General features: G+C 43.2%; 1 protein-coding gene across 1 annotated transcript; it reads right to left on the reverse strand.

The window, feature by feature from the left end:
- Positions 1-2,424: 2,424 nt before the first annotated feature.
- Positions 2,425-14,752, reverse strand: LOC139447909 (malignant fibrous histiocytoma-amplified sequence 1 homolog). Its single transcript, XM_071229389.1, has 3 exons — positions 12,024-14,752; positions 11,078-11,245; positions 2,425-3,077 (listed from the first exon to the last, which is right to left on the reverse strand). Exons 1-3 carry the CDS (start codon positions 14,719-14,721, stop codon positions 2,875-2,877), a joined length of 3,069 nt encoding a protein of 1,022 aa, XP_071085490.1. The 5' UTR covers positions 14,722-14,752; the 3' UTR covers positions 2,425-2,874.
- Positions 14,753-15,093: the final 341 nt, after the last annotated feature.

Consider the following 15,093-nt stretch of genomic DNA (forward strand, 5'->3'; position numbering starts at 1 on the left):
ATGTTATATATCCAATGATGTCGTTCGTGCGATTCCATGACATGTTAACTCCTGATTTGGCTGACATTCCAGTGCCTTCTACCTTCTATAATATGTTGTTTAATGGGACAGTCACGTTAAATAGCAAAACTAACAGATCCAGTCCCAAGATGGATTTCAACCAATTCTAGCCGAAATGTCCTGTGGTATTGAGAGGAACTAAGTGATCCCTCTGAGTAATTTAATCGTGACCAGTTTTTCGTGTTTTTTTCGAGACAGCTTCTTTTGCGGTTGTGTCTGAGATTAGTGAACATTCGGTTTCCAAACTGGAAACGAATTGAAGCATACAAAGCGCACAACACATACGTTCAATAGTGTTTCAATGTTTATTCAAATGATATATTTTGTAAACGTAAGGCACAGACCTTTTCATCAAGCATTGGCAATTTTACAGGATTATTTCTATCAATGGGGCGAAAATAACTTTGTGTAAAAAAAATAAGTAGTTGGCAAAATTTGTTAGCAGTAGCTGACACGTGACTACTTTTCAGTGAAACGTCGTTACTCAGAAAGATTCGGATAAACGAGGCTCCAAGCATTATCCGTGACACAGGTACTTTGATAAATGTTTAACAAGTTTATAAATGATATATTTACGAACTCTATCTACCCAAAGTACATCTTTGTATACATCTTCCCGAGACAGGGCAGTTACCTGAATATAAATGTCCAGTCACCGCGCTTGCCAAAATTGATTGGAATTTCTGAGTTATATTTTTGCTGGCTTAACGAGTCTTTGCAGAGTCAAATCAAACACCGCGTAACGAGATCCACATCCGGTTCGTGACAACATGGCGAGTACCATGCGGATGTCGGTCAATTGCAGGATTTGCAAGGCATGTGTACTTTCAACTGGGTGTCGACAGATATTTACCTGTATTTTCATATTTAATCAACTTGCACAAGTGATCTGAAGTTCTTCGCGAAGTAAGACCCGTCTTATTCAATAAAGATATTGAATATCGATCAGACTGGGCGCCGCCATTTTGTTTGAAGCAAATGCAAGTGATATGAGAGGCGGATCCTGATTGGTCAATAGGAGGACACAGGGTTGAAATAACTCGTATATGACACGAGTGGCGCTACGCCCAAGCCACGAAATGCCAGCTTAGTTCGGCAAGGGTGGAAACTGGACTTTAATAGTCATTAAACTACCTTGCCTCGGGAAGATGCGTTATATATGGACAAGATGGTTGTTTATTATGATAGTGTTCAATAGCACGCTCTGTGACCAAGCACTTCGTCAACGTGTCCAGTAGGACACGCAAGTAAGTTAAGACGAAAATAAATAAATATTATAACCATTAAAGCACTAGATTTCTTCAGTACAGCAACACATCGGACTCGAGTACAGATGTCCACAAACAAGATTCATGTCTCTTGTCGTCACTCTGACATGACACCGTCTTTGTTCCAAACGCTGCCTGTCAGTAAATCAAAGTTAAAAGGGAGACAGGTAAGTTACAAGAAGTCCAACTGCAGTGTTCGGTTTTGATGTATTTGTTTCTCATAAAAAGAATTTTAAGTGAATCTCAGTAGCGTCGACGTCACCGGACATGTTATTTCATTCGATAATCTCAGTAATTCCCATCCTTATTTCATACAACTGAGTGAGTGAGTATGGATTTACGCCGCTTTTAGCAATCTTCAAGCAATATCTCGGCGACGGACACAAGAAATGGGCTTCAAACATTGTACCCATGACGGGAATCGAACCCGGGACGAGCGAACGCTTTAACCACTAGGCTACCCGACCGACAGAATAAATGTGTATTTCTACTCAGTGATACCAGCTTAAGGTAGATACAGCTAACTTTGAAAGTATGAACGACAAACTGTATTTCCTTCATGACAGGAACACTGAACCTAACTTTCAGAAGAACTGGTTCGTAATAGCTGATCATGAGTGAGTGAGTGAGTGAGTTGGGTTTAACGCCGCTTTTAACAGTATTCCAGTTATATCACGGCGTGTCAGCTTAATTTGGGAAGAAAGCCCGAAGTGATGCAGGTCTTAGACGTTTACCACTTCAGTGAAACCCACGAGCACGGGTATGGGGCTGACAAACCTAGAAACATAATCGGGTCGAGCCGGGACTCGAACCCACAATCATAGGTTTCTGGCGTGCCCAAGGGACGCAACTCTGCACAGCGAATGGCGGCGCCTTAGACGACTGGGCCACCCGTGCCCCCAGCTGATCATGAGAGTACGCTACACCAACAGCGTCCAAGATCAGAGGTTGATCCGGGATATATTTTTTTTTTCATGAAAAAGGTGTGGTGTATTGTCTCTGGTGTGTGGGCGTGCGTGTGTGTATGTGTGTGTGTGTGTGTGTTTTTTGTGTTTTTTATTTGTGTGTGAGTGTGTGTGTGTGTGTGTGTGTGTGTGTGTGTGTGTGTGTGTGTGTGTGTGTGTACGTGTTTGTGAGATTTTGGATTCGGAATTCGTAACTTCGGGACATGTAACACTGAACAAACACCTTAATTCCATAACACGACCCTTCACGACAAAAATACCACTTTGTTTTCTATTAATACAAATATCACACATGTTCAAGCATTCCAAAGTAAGGTCCGATTCAATCCAACGGTATCCAAATCAGCCAAAAATCTAGAAACATCCAAGGAAAGAAAGGATTAAGAATACTTAGCCGTCACAGGACAGAAGGAATGTTTGGAAAGGGAGGTTCCACAAATGTCAACATGTTTTGGGATAAGGGTGTTGGCGTCCAAATTCAAATTTTTCACAATGTACTTAGCCAACAGGTGTACATATGCTTGCGTTAGTTTCTGCGGTAGGTTTAACACATAAACAAAAAAGCAACATTTCAATTCTGGTCAGTTGTCGCTTGCTAGTGACGTTACAGAGTCACGTGACCCCAACAAGCCTCTCAGTCCCTCTTGTATTTCTAGTTCCGGCATAACAATTGCCACGCGTCTCGGATTGGGCGGCGCCATCTTGGATATGGCATCGATGTCTTGCGTCACAGCGGCTCCGCGACGTCGTCCGGTACGTCTTCTTAGCATTAGGAGGACGTCGTCTGCAACGACAATGGGCTTGAATTACAACATGTACGGTAATACTACCGACCAGAACCCGCTAATATCTAGTTTCGATGAACGTATTGAAGTTGCCATTTTGATATCATTAATCAAATTACAATAATACTCGAGACTTTTACACTTTTATACGGATGATATAGTTTACAATGACTAGCGTCTTATAAGGCAATGACAAAATTATATTGATATTTGTGACAGGAAAAAATAACATCTATTTCACTGTTGGCATATATGCATAGATGTAACAGTATGTAACGTTCACAATCATTACCAAACTCTTGTGATATAGAGTGTTATTATTGTCTCACGGCTAAATAAGCGCTGTCAGCTAGAAAGTCACGCTGAAAGACAAAGGTTCATAATCGGATTATAACAACATCCCATGCCCGGCAACCGCGACTACTTTTAGCGAGTTCCACTTGGCCGGCCGGTAATACGCGTTGGATGTAAGCATCCTTCCATATATGCCATGCACACATTCTCTGAATTGGTTGATGCGTGACATCATATCCCAATTGCGTGGATCGATGCTCATGATGTGAATCACTGGATTGTCTGGTCCAGACTCGATTATTTACACACCGCCATCATGTAGCTGGAATATTGCTAAGTGCGGCGTTAAACAAACAAACAAAAAACCCAAAACAAACAAACATCAACCCGCCCCCCCCCCCCCCCCCCCCCCCCCCCCAACATCAAGTTGTCCAATTGGTTGGTAACCTAGTAGTATTTACTAGCCATTCGCCACCTATATAGCACTAGACGACTCTTAAATATGATAGTGTATCAATCCTACCCACCAACCTTAACATTCTGTTATATAACCACTTTATACCATGCCTTACCCACCTGTCACTCTTACCAACCTGTTACATAACCATCCAATGTCACGCTAACCCACCTGTTATATTACCACCCTTTATCACTTTTCCCATCTGTTATAACTGTTATAAAACTGTTATAAAACAACCCTATATTACTCTTCCCCATCTGTATATAACCACCACATACCTCTCTTGCCCATCTCTTTTATAACCACCTTAAATCAATCGACCACATAAAACGCTTACCCATCTCCTATATAACCACATTATATCATTCTTCTCCATCTGTTATATAACATCAAATATCACTCTTCTCCATCTGTTATATAACCACCTTATGTCATTCCTCCTTATATGTTATATAACCATCTTATATCAATCTTCCCTATTTGTTATATGACATTATATCAATCAGTTATTGACTAAAGACAAGCACCGATGCATGCGCTAGATTTCCAGAAATGCGAAAGACTTGTCATGCGCAGTAGCGATGCTTTACAGCGCCGCTGTTACAGATGGGGTAGAGAGGTGTCCCAGATCTATTAATCTAGAGGGAAGACAAGATAGCATGCATTGATATGAGTGATATTGCCTGTTGGGAGAAATATAGGGCCATCATCACCGACACTTCACGAGCTCCACCGGGTCCCTCCATCACCCGTGAGTGCCGTTGGTCCTGGTTGGGATGTCGGTTTTTCAGGCCCTTCATACTCATGGAAGCCAAATTAGCTCTACTTCTGGAGTCCTGGCAAGAACCTTCATCGAAACCTTATGTTGCCTGTTACTTTCAGAGCCGTTGGTCGTAAACCCAGTCGTCACTACTCACATCTTTCTATAGTTCCGTGAATATCAGGGGTAGAATAGGTCTTCAGCAACCCATGCTTGCTGTAAAAGGTGACAATGCTTGTCGTAAGAGGCGACTAACGGGATCGGGTGGTCAGGCTCAATGACTTGGTTTGATGCATGTCATCGATCCCAAATGCGTGGATCGATGCTCATGATATTAATTACTGGATTGTCTGGTCCAGACTCGATTATTTACAGACGGCCGTCATATAGCTGAAATATTGCTGATTGCGGCGTTAACCAACAAGCCAATCAACCAACATCTTTCCATACCCTACAAAAAGGCTTGTCCCGGAACATTCGTGGAATTATTCCAGGACAAAGACGCACCCAAGCCCCCCATATATAATATATATTCCAGATGCTATTGAAAACACTTCGGCACTTCGGTACTATACAGCATGATTGAACTTTTTAACTGTATCTTGGGTATATGTTTCGATTCAAGACATATGTAAAATCAAAAGTCATTCCTATGGCATTCTTTGACCGAAATACTTGAAGTCATACGCGCATTCTGCTTGGTTTTGTCATATTTACGCACATAACATTCATCGATAGGGGCACGAGTCTTTTTTTCAGATTACGGAAAGGGGTGGGTGATTGCAAATGGTCCCGGAATAATGCGAGTTGGTCACGAGTGTCGTAAACCAAGTAAACCATGTAAACTGGACGCTCATTGGTCAGTGCATCTCTTGCTAAGAGTAGGCTGTAACTTGTTTCGTTGATTAGAATAACACATCTGGGTACCATAGGTGATTAGTCATCTCGGTCACTAGTAAGCTATATACAACCACATTAAAGATTTCAACAGATATATTTATCCTGACGTTTGCTGTGCGTATTTGTACGTTGTACGTCTGTGAGTGAGTGAGTATGGTTTTACACCGCTTTTAGCAATTTTCCAGCAATATCACGGCTGGGGACACCAGAAAAGGGCTTCTCACATTGTACCCATGTCGGGAATCGAACCCGGGCCTTCGGCGTGACGAGCGAACGCTTGAACCACTAGGCTACCCCACGTCTGTGACCCCAACCTTGTTGGACCAATAGGGAAACATGCACTGTCAAGTACTTTGAGACAATTCTGAATGCCCTTTGGGATTACGGATTAGAAAAGGACGCCAGCAAGCTTTGTTTGTCTTACGGAGCGACTTAATGAATCGGGTGTTCAGGTTCAGTGACTTGGCTGATGTATTCGGCCATGTATTCGTACCCCGATGGCTAGACTAACATCTAGTCTTGAAATGAACATATTTTACAGAAAAAAACAGTTTTTTCCGTTACTATGGTGATGGAGATAACAGGACCGAAGGTAACTTCATGGTAGCAATGTGTGTGAGGTACCGGGTTTGGATATAAAGAGAAATGGATACACTGCTGAAAAGAAGTAAATCGATCTAGACATACGGAAGCGTCATTTCGGATTATTTTCGAAAAGATCATTTTCGTATTCTTAAAGTCGGTGGTTAGTGCACGAGGGATAAAGTTCCATGTAGCTTTGGCGAAATCACACGGGTCCTATAAAGTGGTCCTTGGTTTCACTAGATCATCCAAAAATTCGGGTATCTAATATGGCCGCCAAGAACCAAGATAGGGGGATCTAGCAACAGATTCACATTTTTGAGTAAATAATAAATAAACAGCCCTGAAAGAAAATTTAACGGGTATAAGTAACAATGAAAAGAATAAAGAAAGAAACAAGCCACATCTATCAAAAAGATGAATTAATAAGCAAACGATATTAATAATAGAACCAAGTTGAAACACGTGTTTTAGCAGTGCATCACACACAACCTGTGTCATTGACGTCATGATGACGTCACACATGCAACCTTGACCTTACTCACGCTGATGTCATTTGACTCAGATTGCAATTTTTGAGCCAGGCGTCTGCGTCTAATTTCATTAATGATGAGAACTGAAATAAAGTGTCGTTATCTATTATTTCTATTAATATAAAACACATCTATCACCTCTAAACTAATTAGTTGCTTGTACTGTGTTAGTGAAGAGCGGATCCTGGTAACTGAGTGTGTGAATGTAGGTTTAACGCCACTTTTAACAGTATTTCAGTTACATCGCTGCGTGTCGGCTTTATGTGCGTGGAAAACCAAAAGGGATGTGGGTCTTAGACGTTTACCACTTTAGTGCTTACGAACCTAGAAATAATATCGGGCCGAACCGCGATTCGAACCCACGATCACAGGATTCTGGCACAACTAAGGGAGGTAACTCTACATAGCGATTTGTGGTCCCTTAAACCATCGGACTACCGGTGCCCCTTTAGTAAAGCTGTTGTGGATGTAGCTTATATTTGACTTTTCTTATTGAATGACTAACGTGTAACTCAGTTATTTTTCTTTTACCATTTTGTTGATTATGGCACTTACGGCCAACAGTCATAATCGGGTGAACGCACGAAGAGCGGATTCTGGTGACTAAGTGAGTGAGTGAGTGAATGAGTTGGGTCTCAGACATTGACCAATTTGGTGAAACACACGAGCACGGGTATGCTGCTGACAACAACAAAGTCGGAGCAAACCGGGATTCGAACCCACGATCATAGGTTTCTGGCCAAGGGACGCAACTCTGCACAGCGAATTGCGGCGCCTAAGACGACTTGTCCACCCGTGCCTCTGATATCTAAGGGATGGAGATACCATCGCTTCGTATCTCAGATCAGAAGAGCTTGTTCACTGGACATATTGTGGTTTTCATATCTTTATGTGTTGCCTAGCGAAAGGGCAGCCTTAATACTACTAATCTGTACTTAAATAATCTTGTCCGTATCCGTCATCAAATAGCATTTCATTTCATGATTCTATACAATTTAGCACGACCTTTACTGATAGTAGCATTATTTATTTGTGTCTTCATTAATTGTTTGATAGGCATTATTTAAAAGATGACGATGACAAAGTAGACACAGCGGTGAGAGGATCTATACCAACGTCGCCTTTACAGTTATTAAAGAAGTTATTATCCATAAATTGTGTGTGCTTTGTGTCTTGATTGTCAAATTCCCAAGGGATATTTACAATAGAATATATCACACGTCTGAACGTAGCCTAGATATCACACGCAGCGTAGCCTGGATATCATACGTCTGAACATGGCCTGGGTATCATACGTCTGAACGAAGCCTGGATATCATCCCACATATCGTAGCCTGGATATCCCACATATCGTAGCCTGGATATCACACGTAGCGTAGCCTGGATATCACACGTAGCGTAGCCTGGATATCATACATCTGAACGTAGCCTGGATATCCAACATCCGAACGTAGCCTGGATATCCAACATCCGAACGTAGCCTGGATATCATACGTCTGAACGAAGCCTGGATATCATACGTCTGAACGTAGCCTGGATATCATACGTCTGAACGTAGCCTGGATATCTAACATCCGAACGTAGCCTGGATATCATACATCTGAAAGTAGCCTGGATATCAAACGCCTTAACGTAGCCTGGATATCACACGTCTGAGTGTAGCCTGAATATCATACGTCTGAACGTAGCCTGGATATCATACATCTGAACGTAGCCTGGATATCATACATCCGAACGTAGCCTGGATATCATACGTCTGAACGTAGCCTGGATATCATACGTCTGAACTTAGCCTGGATATCATACGTCTGAACGTAGCCTGGATATCATACGTCTGAACGTAGCCTGAATATCATACGTCTGAACGTACCCTGAATATCACACGTCTGAACGTAGCCTGAATATCACACGTCTAAACGTAGCCTGAATATCATACGTCTGAACGTAGCCTGAATATCACACATCTGAACGTAGCCTGAATATCATACGTCTGAACGTAATCTGGATATCATACGTCTGAACGTAGCCTGAATATCACACATCTGAACGTAGCCTGGATATCATACGTCTGAACGTAGCCTGGATATCATACGTCTGAACGTAGCCTGGATATCATACGACTTAATGTAGGCGGGATATCATACGTCTGAACGTAGCCTGAATACCATACGTCTGAACGTAGCCTGGATATCATACGTCTGAACGTAGCCTGAATACCATACGTCTGAACGTAGCCTAGATATCATACGTCTGAACGTAGCCTGGATATCATACGACTTAATGTAGGCGGGATATCATACGTCTGAACGTAGCCTGAATACCATACGTCTGAACGTAGCCTGGATATCATACGTCTGAACGTAGCCTGAATACCATACGTCTGAACGTAGCCTAGATATCATACGTCTGAACGTAGCCTGGATATCATACGTCCATTTGACTTAATTACAAGCCAGCGGGGTCCACAACAACTGATATTTGTCGTTAGAGGAGACTTAATGGACAGGGTGGTTAGGCTCACTGTCTTGGTTGATTACATGTCGTCGTGTCGCCATGACAAGTGACGTTGCAATAATATTAATCACTGGACTGTCTAGTTCATTCTCGTTATTTACAGACATTTTGCTGAATGCGATATTATTCAACATACAAGATAAACCTGAAACTGTTTACTTATTAAATGTATCTGAAATGATTTTTCTCTAGAAATTGTTAAACAATCATTAGCCTTCTAAAAAACGGAAGTACTGATGTTAGTTCTGATGTGACTAGGTCAATCTAGCTAGATGTCACGTGACCTAGTACTCACACTCTCCGATGACGTATCGTCGTCGTCATCATCCTCATCGTTGTTAAGTATATCACTAAATACGTTTATAACCTCGAAGGTCATTTCAAGGTGATAAGCAGTTCCTGTAAAGGTCAAATGTAACTCAAACACGTGCAAATAAAAGAAAAACATGTATTTATCACCTGGCCAGTAACATAGGTAATACCGGCAAAAGCGTAGCACAAAGAAAGCGAAAAATATTCAAAACAGAGAAACATTCAAATACCCCTCAAAATAAATCACACGTTATTATTGAAGATAATCAAAATATAATCTATAAAATATGCCGTGGGATTAGTGTTAAAGTACTCCAATATATACCAATGTTGATTCGGTATCACGTGACTACGATATCCTGTAAACAAAATTTTATCATGTATCATCAGTAGCTCATACACACGATCACCAGATATTGTTGACAAACCTATATTCTATTGATAGACAATGGCACGGTACAGTCAGAACTAGGGCATACTTCATATGTCGAGTGAAATGGCATGTATCTCTCATCGAGGGCGGGGCGGGACGGGGGCGGGAGATATTTTCACGAGGGGCGTAGCCACGAGTGAGAATATATCCTTTTACCCTTGTCACGAGTTGAGAGAAAAGTGATATTTCACGAAAATGAAATATCCTATTCATTATAAACTTTTTGTGCAGCTGTCTACCGAAAAAATAAAAATATTTCATTAGAAATTGAAAACCTTGAAACGTAAATTCTCCCTACCGAACACACAGGGACGGTTCACCACCCATTGTATTTGCGAGTTACAAAGTAGTTCCGTGTTTGCACAATCTTAAACAATATTAACAAAATTATCAAAAAATATTTAGGTCACGAATATTCTTTATTATACGTTAAGATATGATTAAATACAAAATCAACTTTAACAAAAACATATTCTTGAAAACTGGAAGACCGCTGATGGGAGCGAAAGAATACACTATGGTCAAGTGACAAAAATGGCGCTTTGCGAAACGAAAAGTCTCGATTGACGAGTAAAATGAGAAATTTACAGTTTGTTACGAAACATTTTCGAGAGAATAAAAGACGACAAGAAGTGATATTAACTCCATAAATGACCATCTTTCATTATTTGGCCTGTGGTACTAATGTGATAAAACGTCAACCGTTTGTGTACAGGCTTCACACTTGCGATAAAGGGAGACAGTTTAAGGGGAGGTAATTCTTGCATGACAATAGTTCCGTCAGTGTTATGTTCACTGCAGTGAAATATCAAGTGTTATGTTAACTGCAGTGAAAATATCACTTTTCTCAACTTCGGAAAAATGAGTCTTTCACACTGAATTATAAATAAAATACAGTTGACAAACCTATATTCCATAGAATTCAGCAACCCATGCTTGTAAAAATCGGCTACCTGAGTTAACATTTAAGGCTAATGAAAAGTCGGTCATGGACAAGTGTCCACTGTTCAAGATAATTATTATTTTTATAAATTTCCAATTAAATTTATTGAATACACTTTATTCAGCGTAAATTGCTATGAACGAGTCTTCCGCACACCGTTTGTGTAGAAGAAGACGTAGATAAAGCAATTTAATTCAGGGGTTTATTTCCAGAGGGGGATAGTGTGATTCACGATCCCTTTTACCCAAACAAGCAACATAATACAAACCTCGTTTCTTCTCGCGAGGCTGCACGATAAGTGATGTGTCAACTTGCTGGCCACAAGTCTCGCAAGGCTTTGTGGGAAGACTCTGCGTATCCTTGGGCGTGAGCCACTCTCCCATGAAGGACGGGTCCCCACACATTGGACACTCCACCAGGCGCTCCACCCACACTCCTGTCGCACATTACAAATATAGTGAGTTTGGTGTAACGCTGCTTTGAATAGAATTCAGTGATATGACGGTGTCATTTTACGTGGAAGGAAAGACCGAAGGGATCAGATGCCGACAAAACAAACATCTTGATCAGGATTCGAACCCACGACCCTGATGATGGACATCTAAGGGACGCAACTCTGAACAGCTTATTGCGGCGCTGCAGACGACTTGGCAAACCGCGACCCCGATTTATATACATAATTCATCAGTAAAAGAAGCATACATTTTCAAATTATCTGTTTTCTAATTCCTTCCCACTAGTACGCCCCCGTGGTCTAGTGGTAGACCGTCCGCCCGGAGAGCGGAAGGTCCGGGGTTCGAACCCCGGCCGCGTCATACCAAAAGACGTTAAAAGATGGTACTTGTTGTTACCCTGTCTGGCGCTTGGCATTAAGGGGCTAAAACAAGGACTGGTCGGCTCGGAGTCAGTATACTGTGTGTTAAAACTGCGGCATGGTATCTCAGTGGGATAGCACCATAAATCGGCATCAGTCCGGACTAGTACAAGCAGCCACACACACACACACACGCACACACACACGTGTATGCACGTCGCTCTATAAGTGCAACAAGTACCATCTTTTAACGTCTTTTGGTATGACGCGGCCGGGGATCGAACGGGCGGACGCTCTACCATTAGACCACGGAGGCGGCCTCGATTATTTATAGACCGCTGTCATATAGCTGAATATTGCTGAGTCCGGCGTTAAACAACAAACAAACAAATAAACTTACCGAGGTAGCTCTTGATGATTTCTTCAAAGTCTAAGATGAGAGGCAGGAGGGTGTTCCACATGGTAGAGGCAGGCACTTGGTCCTCACCGGGGCTGTCGTCACGGACCTCAAACCTCAGCACCACCCCGTCTCCCTCCGCCCGGGACTGACAGTACATAATCAACACCCGCATGGAATGAACCTTGTGTAGTGCGTGTATCCCTCCGCCCCAATGCGACAAAAACTTCAGTTTATGTTTTTCTCTATGTGCGCGCACACAAAGGAGTTCGAACATACCTGGGGGCATATAGTGCGGGAACTGGAACAGCACAGCCACCTTCCTTCTGTTCGCAATGCCCTCCCACTGTTCACGAAGCTCGTTAGGTTCGCCAGACTTTCTGAACCACGGAATCAGAAGCTTGGATATCCGGATCTTCCCTTCCTCGTCTGGCTCGCACACTAGGGAATAGGTCTTCTCAGTCGATCCTTTACTCACAGGGTAGCCGATTTCTAACGCTTCAGTCAACAGGTGCAGGACTTGATTGAAACTTGCAATGAAGTTGTTCGGGAGTTGGTAAAGCAGCACCCCCTTGAGAAAGTCCCTATCGACAACCCCTTCAGTTAAAACCTCCTGTTTAAGCCGTTCAAATCTCAAAGGACTGATGCCAACGTTTTTGAAATTGTCATCAGCATGGTAGCCATATTTCTCGCTAATGTCGTGTCTGAACACCTGTCTAAAGATGTCGAAGAGCCAGAGCGGTCGAACAAACACGTACTGCTTCAGAGTAGGAATCTGGAAGAACCAGATGATTTTGCCGGTGTCATGGAGGTAGCGCGATATTTCCTCAATAAGATGTTTCATCCCAAATTTGGACGTTATCTCCTCGGTGTACTGTTCATATGTCATGATTGGCACCGGCATGCTGTTCCCCCTTTCCTCTATGTACGTCTCCACCTCCACCCAGAACGTTGGGATCACTCTCATCACGTTGGGAAACAACTTCTCATCGCTGGCCAGTGTCTCCACTGCCGAGCGGAAGGTATCAAATCCTGTGTATTTGAACGAACTCGTGACTATCACATCTGTCTGGACTGTGAACTTGGCCTGGAGGAGTTTCATGTAGGACTTGAGTTGTTCGGACAAGGTTGGGGAGATGTTGGGTTTCTCCTCGATAACCTTGATTCTCTCTTGGACCTTTCGTCTTTGTTTGTCCAGATGCTTCTGCAGCTGTTTTGGGACCTCCGTAGAAATGTCCTTGACCCTGTCCTTAGAGATGAGATCACAGTGCGTCCCCACCAGGATCACCACCAGCTTGTTGGTTTTCGCTACCATCCAGTCAAACCAAGTCCCGATCATTTCCTCAAACTTGGAGCTTTTGTATTCCGCCATGTTGAAAGTTAGAACTGTGATCGAAGGAAGCTCAAAAAAGATGTAATGAGGGTACAGGTAGAAAGGGTCACCGCAAAAGTCCCAAATACACAGATTCAGAGACCTGCCCGGTCTTCCTTGCTCAACGTCATAGTCAAAACTGGTTTCATAGGCATCAACTCCAGCAGAACTCTCAAATACCTCCTCTGCGATCCGCGGTTGCCCGTCGACCAAAGAATGAACGAAGCTTGTCTTACCACTCTTGTGTGACCCAAGTAGCAGAATTTTTATTCCTTGGAAGACTTTAGCCTCTGCCTGTGACTCCTGGAAATACTGCATTATAGACCTAAGACCAGACTCACATACATCTGAGGGTGGGTACGTGAGGGGGTTCCCCTCCAACACCAACTCCTGGTCCGTATTCCATTCCAACTTTTTGATAATGTTCCATGATAGCACTTTCAATTTGTTGCTGCCGAGGTCGAGTTTCTTACACATGAATAACAGATGACCGGGGAACTTTGTCAGATTGTTACCCGCGAGATCAATTTCACTGATCAGGTGCCTGCTCTGGACCTTCACGGTGAATGTGGGCACCTTGGTTACCTGGTTATGACTAGCGTTCAATGCCTCCAGTTGGGGCAACAGAAATACATCAGTAGGAAGAACTGACACTTTATTATTGGATATATCTAGGTCATTCAACATCCTTAGGTTGCGTATATCATTGGTCACGTCTCTTATACTGTTGTCGCTACAGCGCAGAATCTCCAGCCTCCGCATATGCCCAATGTCTTTGAACACCGCACCAAGTTTGTTATTGTCCACAACCAAGATCTGAATCCTTCTCAGCTTCTCCAAACCTTTCAAGCTCTCCAACTTGTTGTTGCTGAGGTCGATTCTGCAAAGGTTCTTCAACCTTTTAAGACATGGAGGAATCTTGGTCAGGTGGTTGTCATTCAGTCGAAGTTCCTGGAGGTTCTCCAGCGTCTTCATGCTATCAGGGAAACCAGTGTCCCCGAGGCTGTTGTTCCCAAGGTCCAACTTCTCCAGGTGGATCAGACAGCCCACGAGTGTCTCGGGAACTGTTTTCAGCTTCATGCCGTTGATGGTCAGACGTCTGACGGTGTCCGAGAGCCTCTGAACCTGGTCCAGGGTGTCTTTGCTGACCTCAAGGAGTCGCACGGACACCGCCTTCTCTCGGCTGGGCGTGGGGAGTCTCTCTGGGTTGAGATGCCGGGCCTGTTCAAAGCCTATGTGCGTGAGGGGCCTTGGGCCATACGGGCTGTGGAACCTCGGGAGGTTCTGTTTGTTTCTACTTCTACTGTGAGCTTTCATGGCTGTGGCCATTATTCGAGGTCTGAAGGGTTATCCGTACTCCATACTTTGTGTTGGAATCTGAAAAACATATGTCATATATACATACAGATCTGAAGCGTTTATATAAAACACACCCAGAATAACGTACGTGTCATTTACAATGTCGATGACAGGCAAAGTTGTGTTCGTGTTTTACTCTCTCTCTCTCTCTCTCTTTCTCTCTCTCTCTCGCCATTCTTTTTCTCTCCCAACTCCCTTTATCTCCCTACCTTTCTCTCTCCCTCCCACATCTATTCTCTCTCTCGCATTCTCTTTCTCTCGCCACTCTCTTTATCTCCCCCCCCCCCCCTCTGCTCTGTGGTCTCTCTCCCTCCTCCTCCTCTTACTCCCCTCTCCCTCTCT

The sequence above is a fragment of the Haliotis cracherodii genome, unplaced genomic scaffold (assembly GCF_022045235.1).
Source record: "Haliotis cracherodii isolate W230 unplaced genomic scaffold, xgHalCrac1.p SCAF_7, whole genome shotgun sequence".
NCBI classification, from domain to species: domain Eukaryota; kingdom Metazoa; phylum Mollusca; class Gastropoda; order Lepetellida; family Haliotidae; genus Haliotis; species Haliotis cracherodii.

What these genes read in the sequence shown, in the direction of transcription:
- LOC139447909 (XM_071229389.1), bottom strand. Translation starts at nt 14,721, where the DNA reads ATGGCCACAGCCATGAAAGCTCACAGTAGAAGTAGAAACAAACAGAAC. An exon ending in AATCATCAAGAGCTACCTCG is followed by an intron (nt 11,246 to 12,023) that starts GTAAGTTTATTT and finishes AATGTGCGACAG; the next exon opens with GAGTGTGGGTGGAGCGCCTG. An exon ending in GCCTCGCGAGAAGAAACGAG is followed by an intron (nt 3,078 to 11,077) that starts GTTTGTATTATG and finishes TTGTCGTTGCAG; the next exon opens with ACGACGTCCTCCTAATGCTA.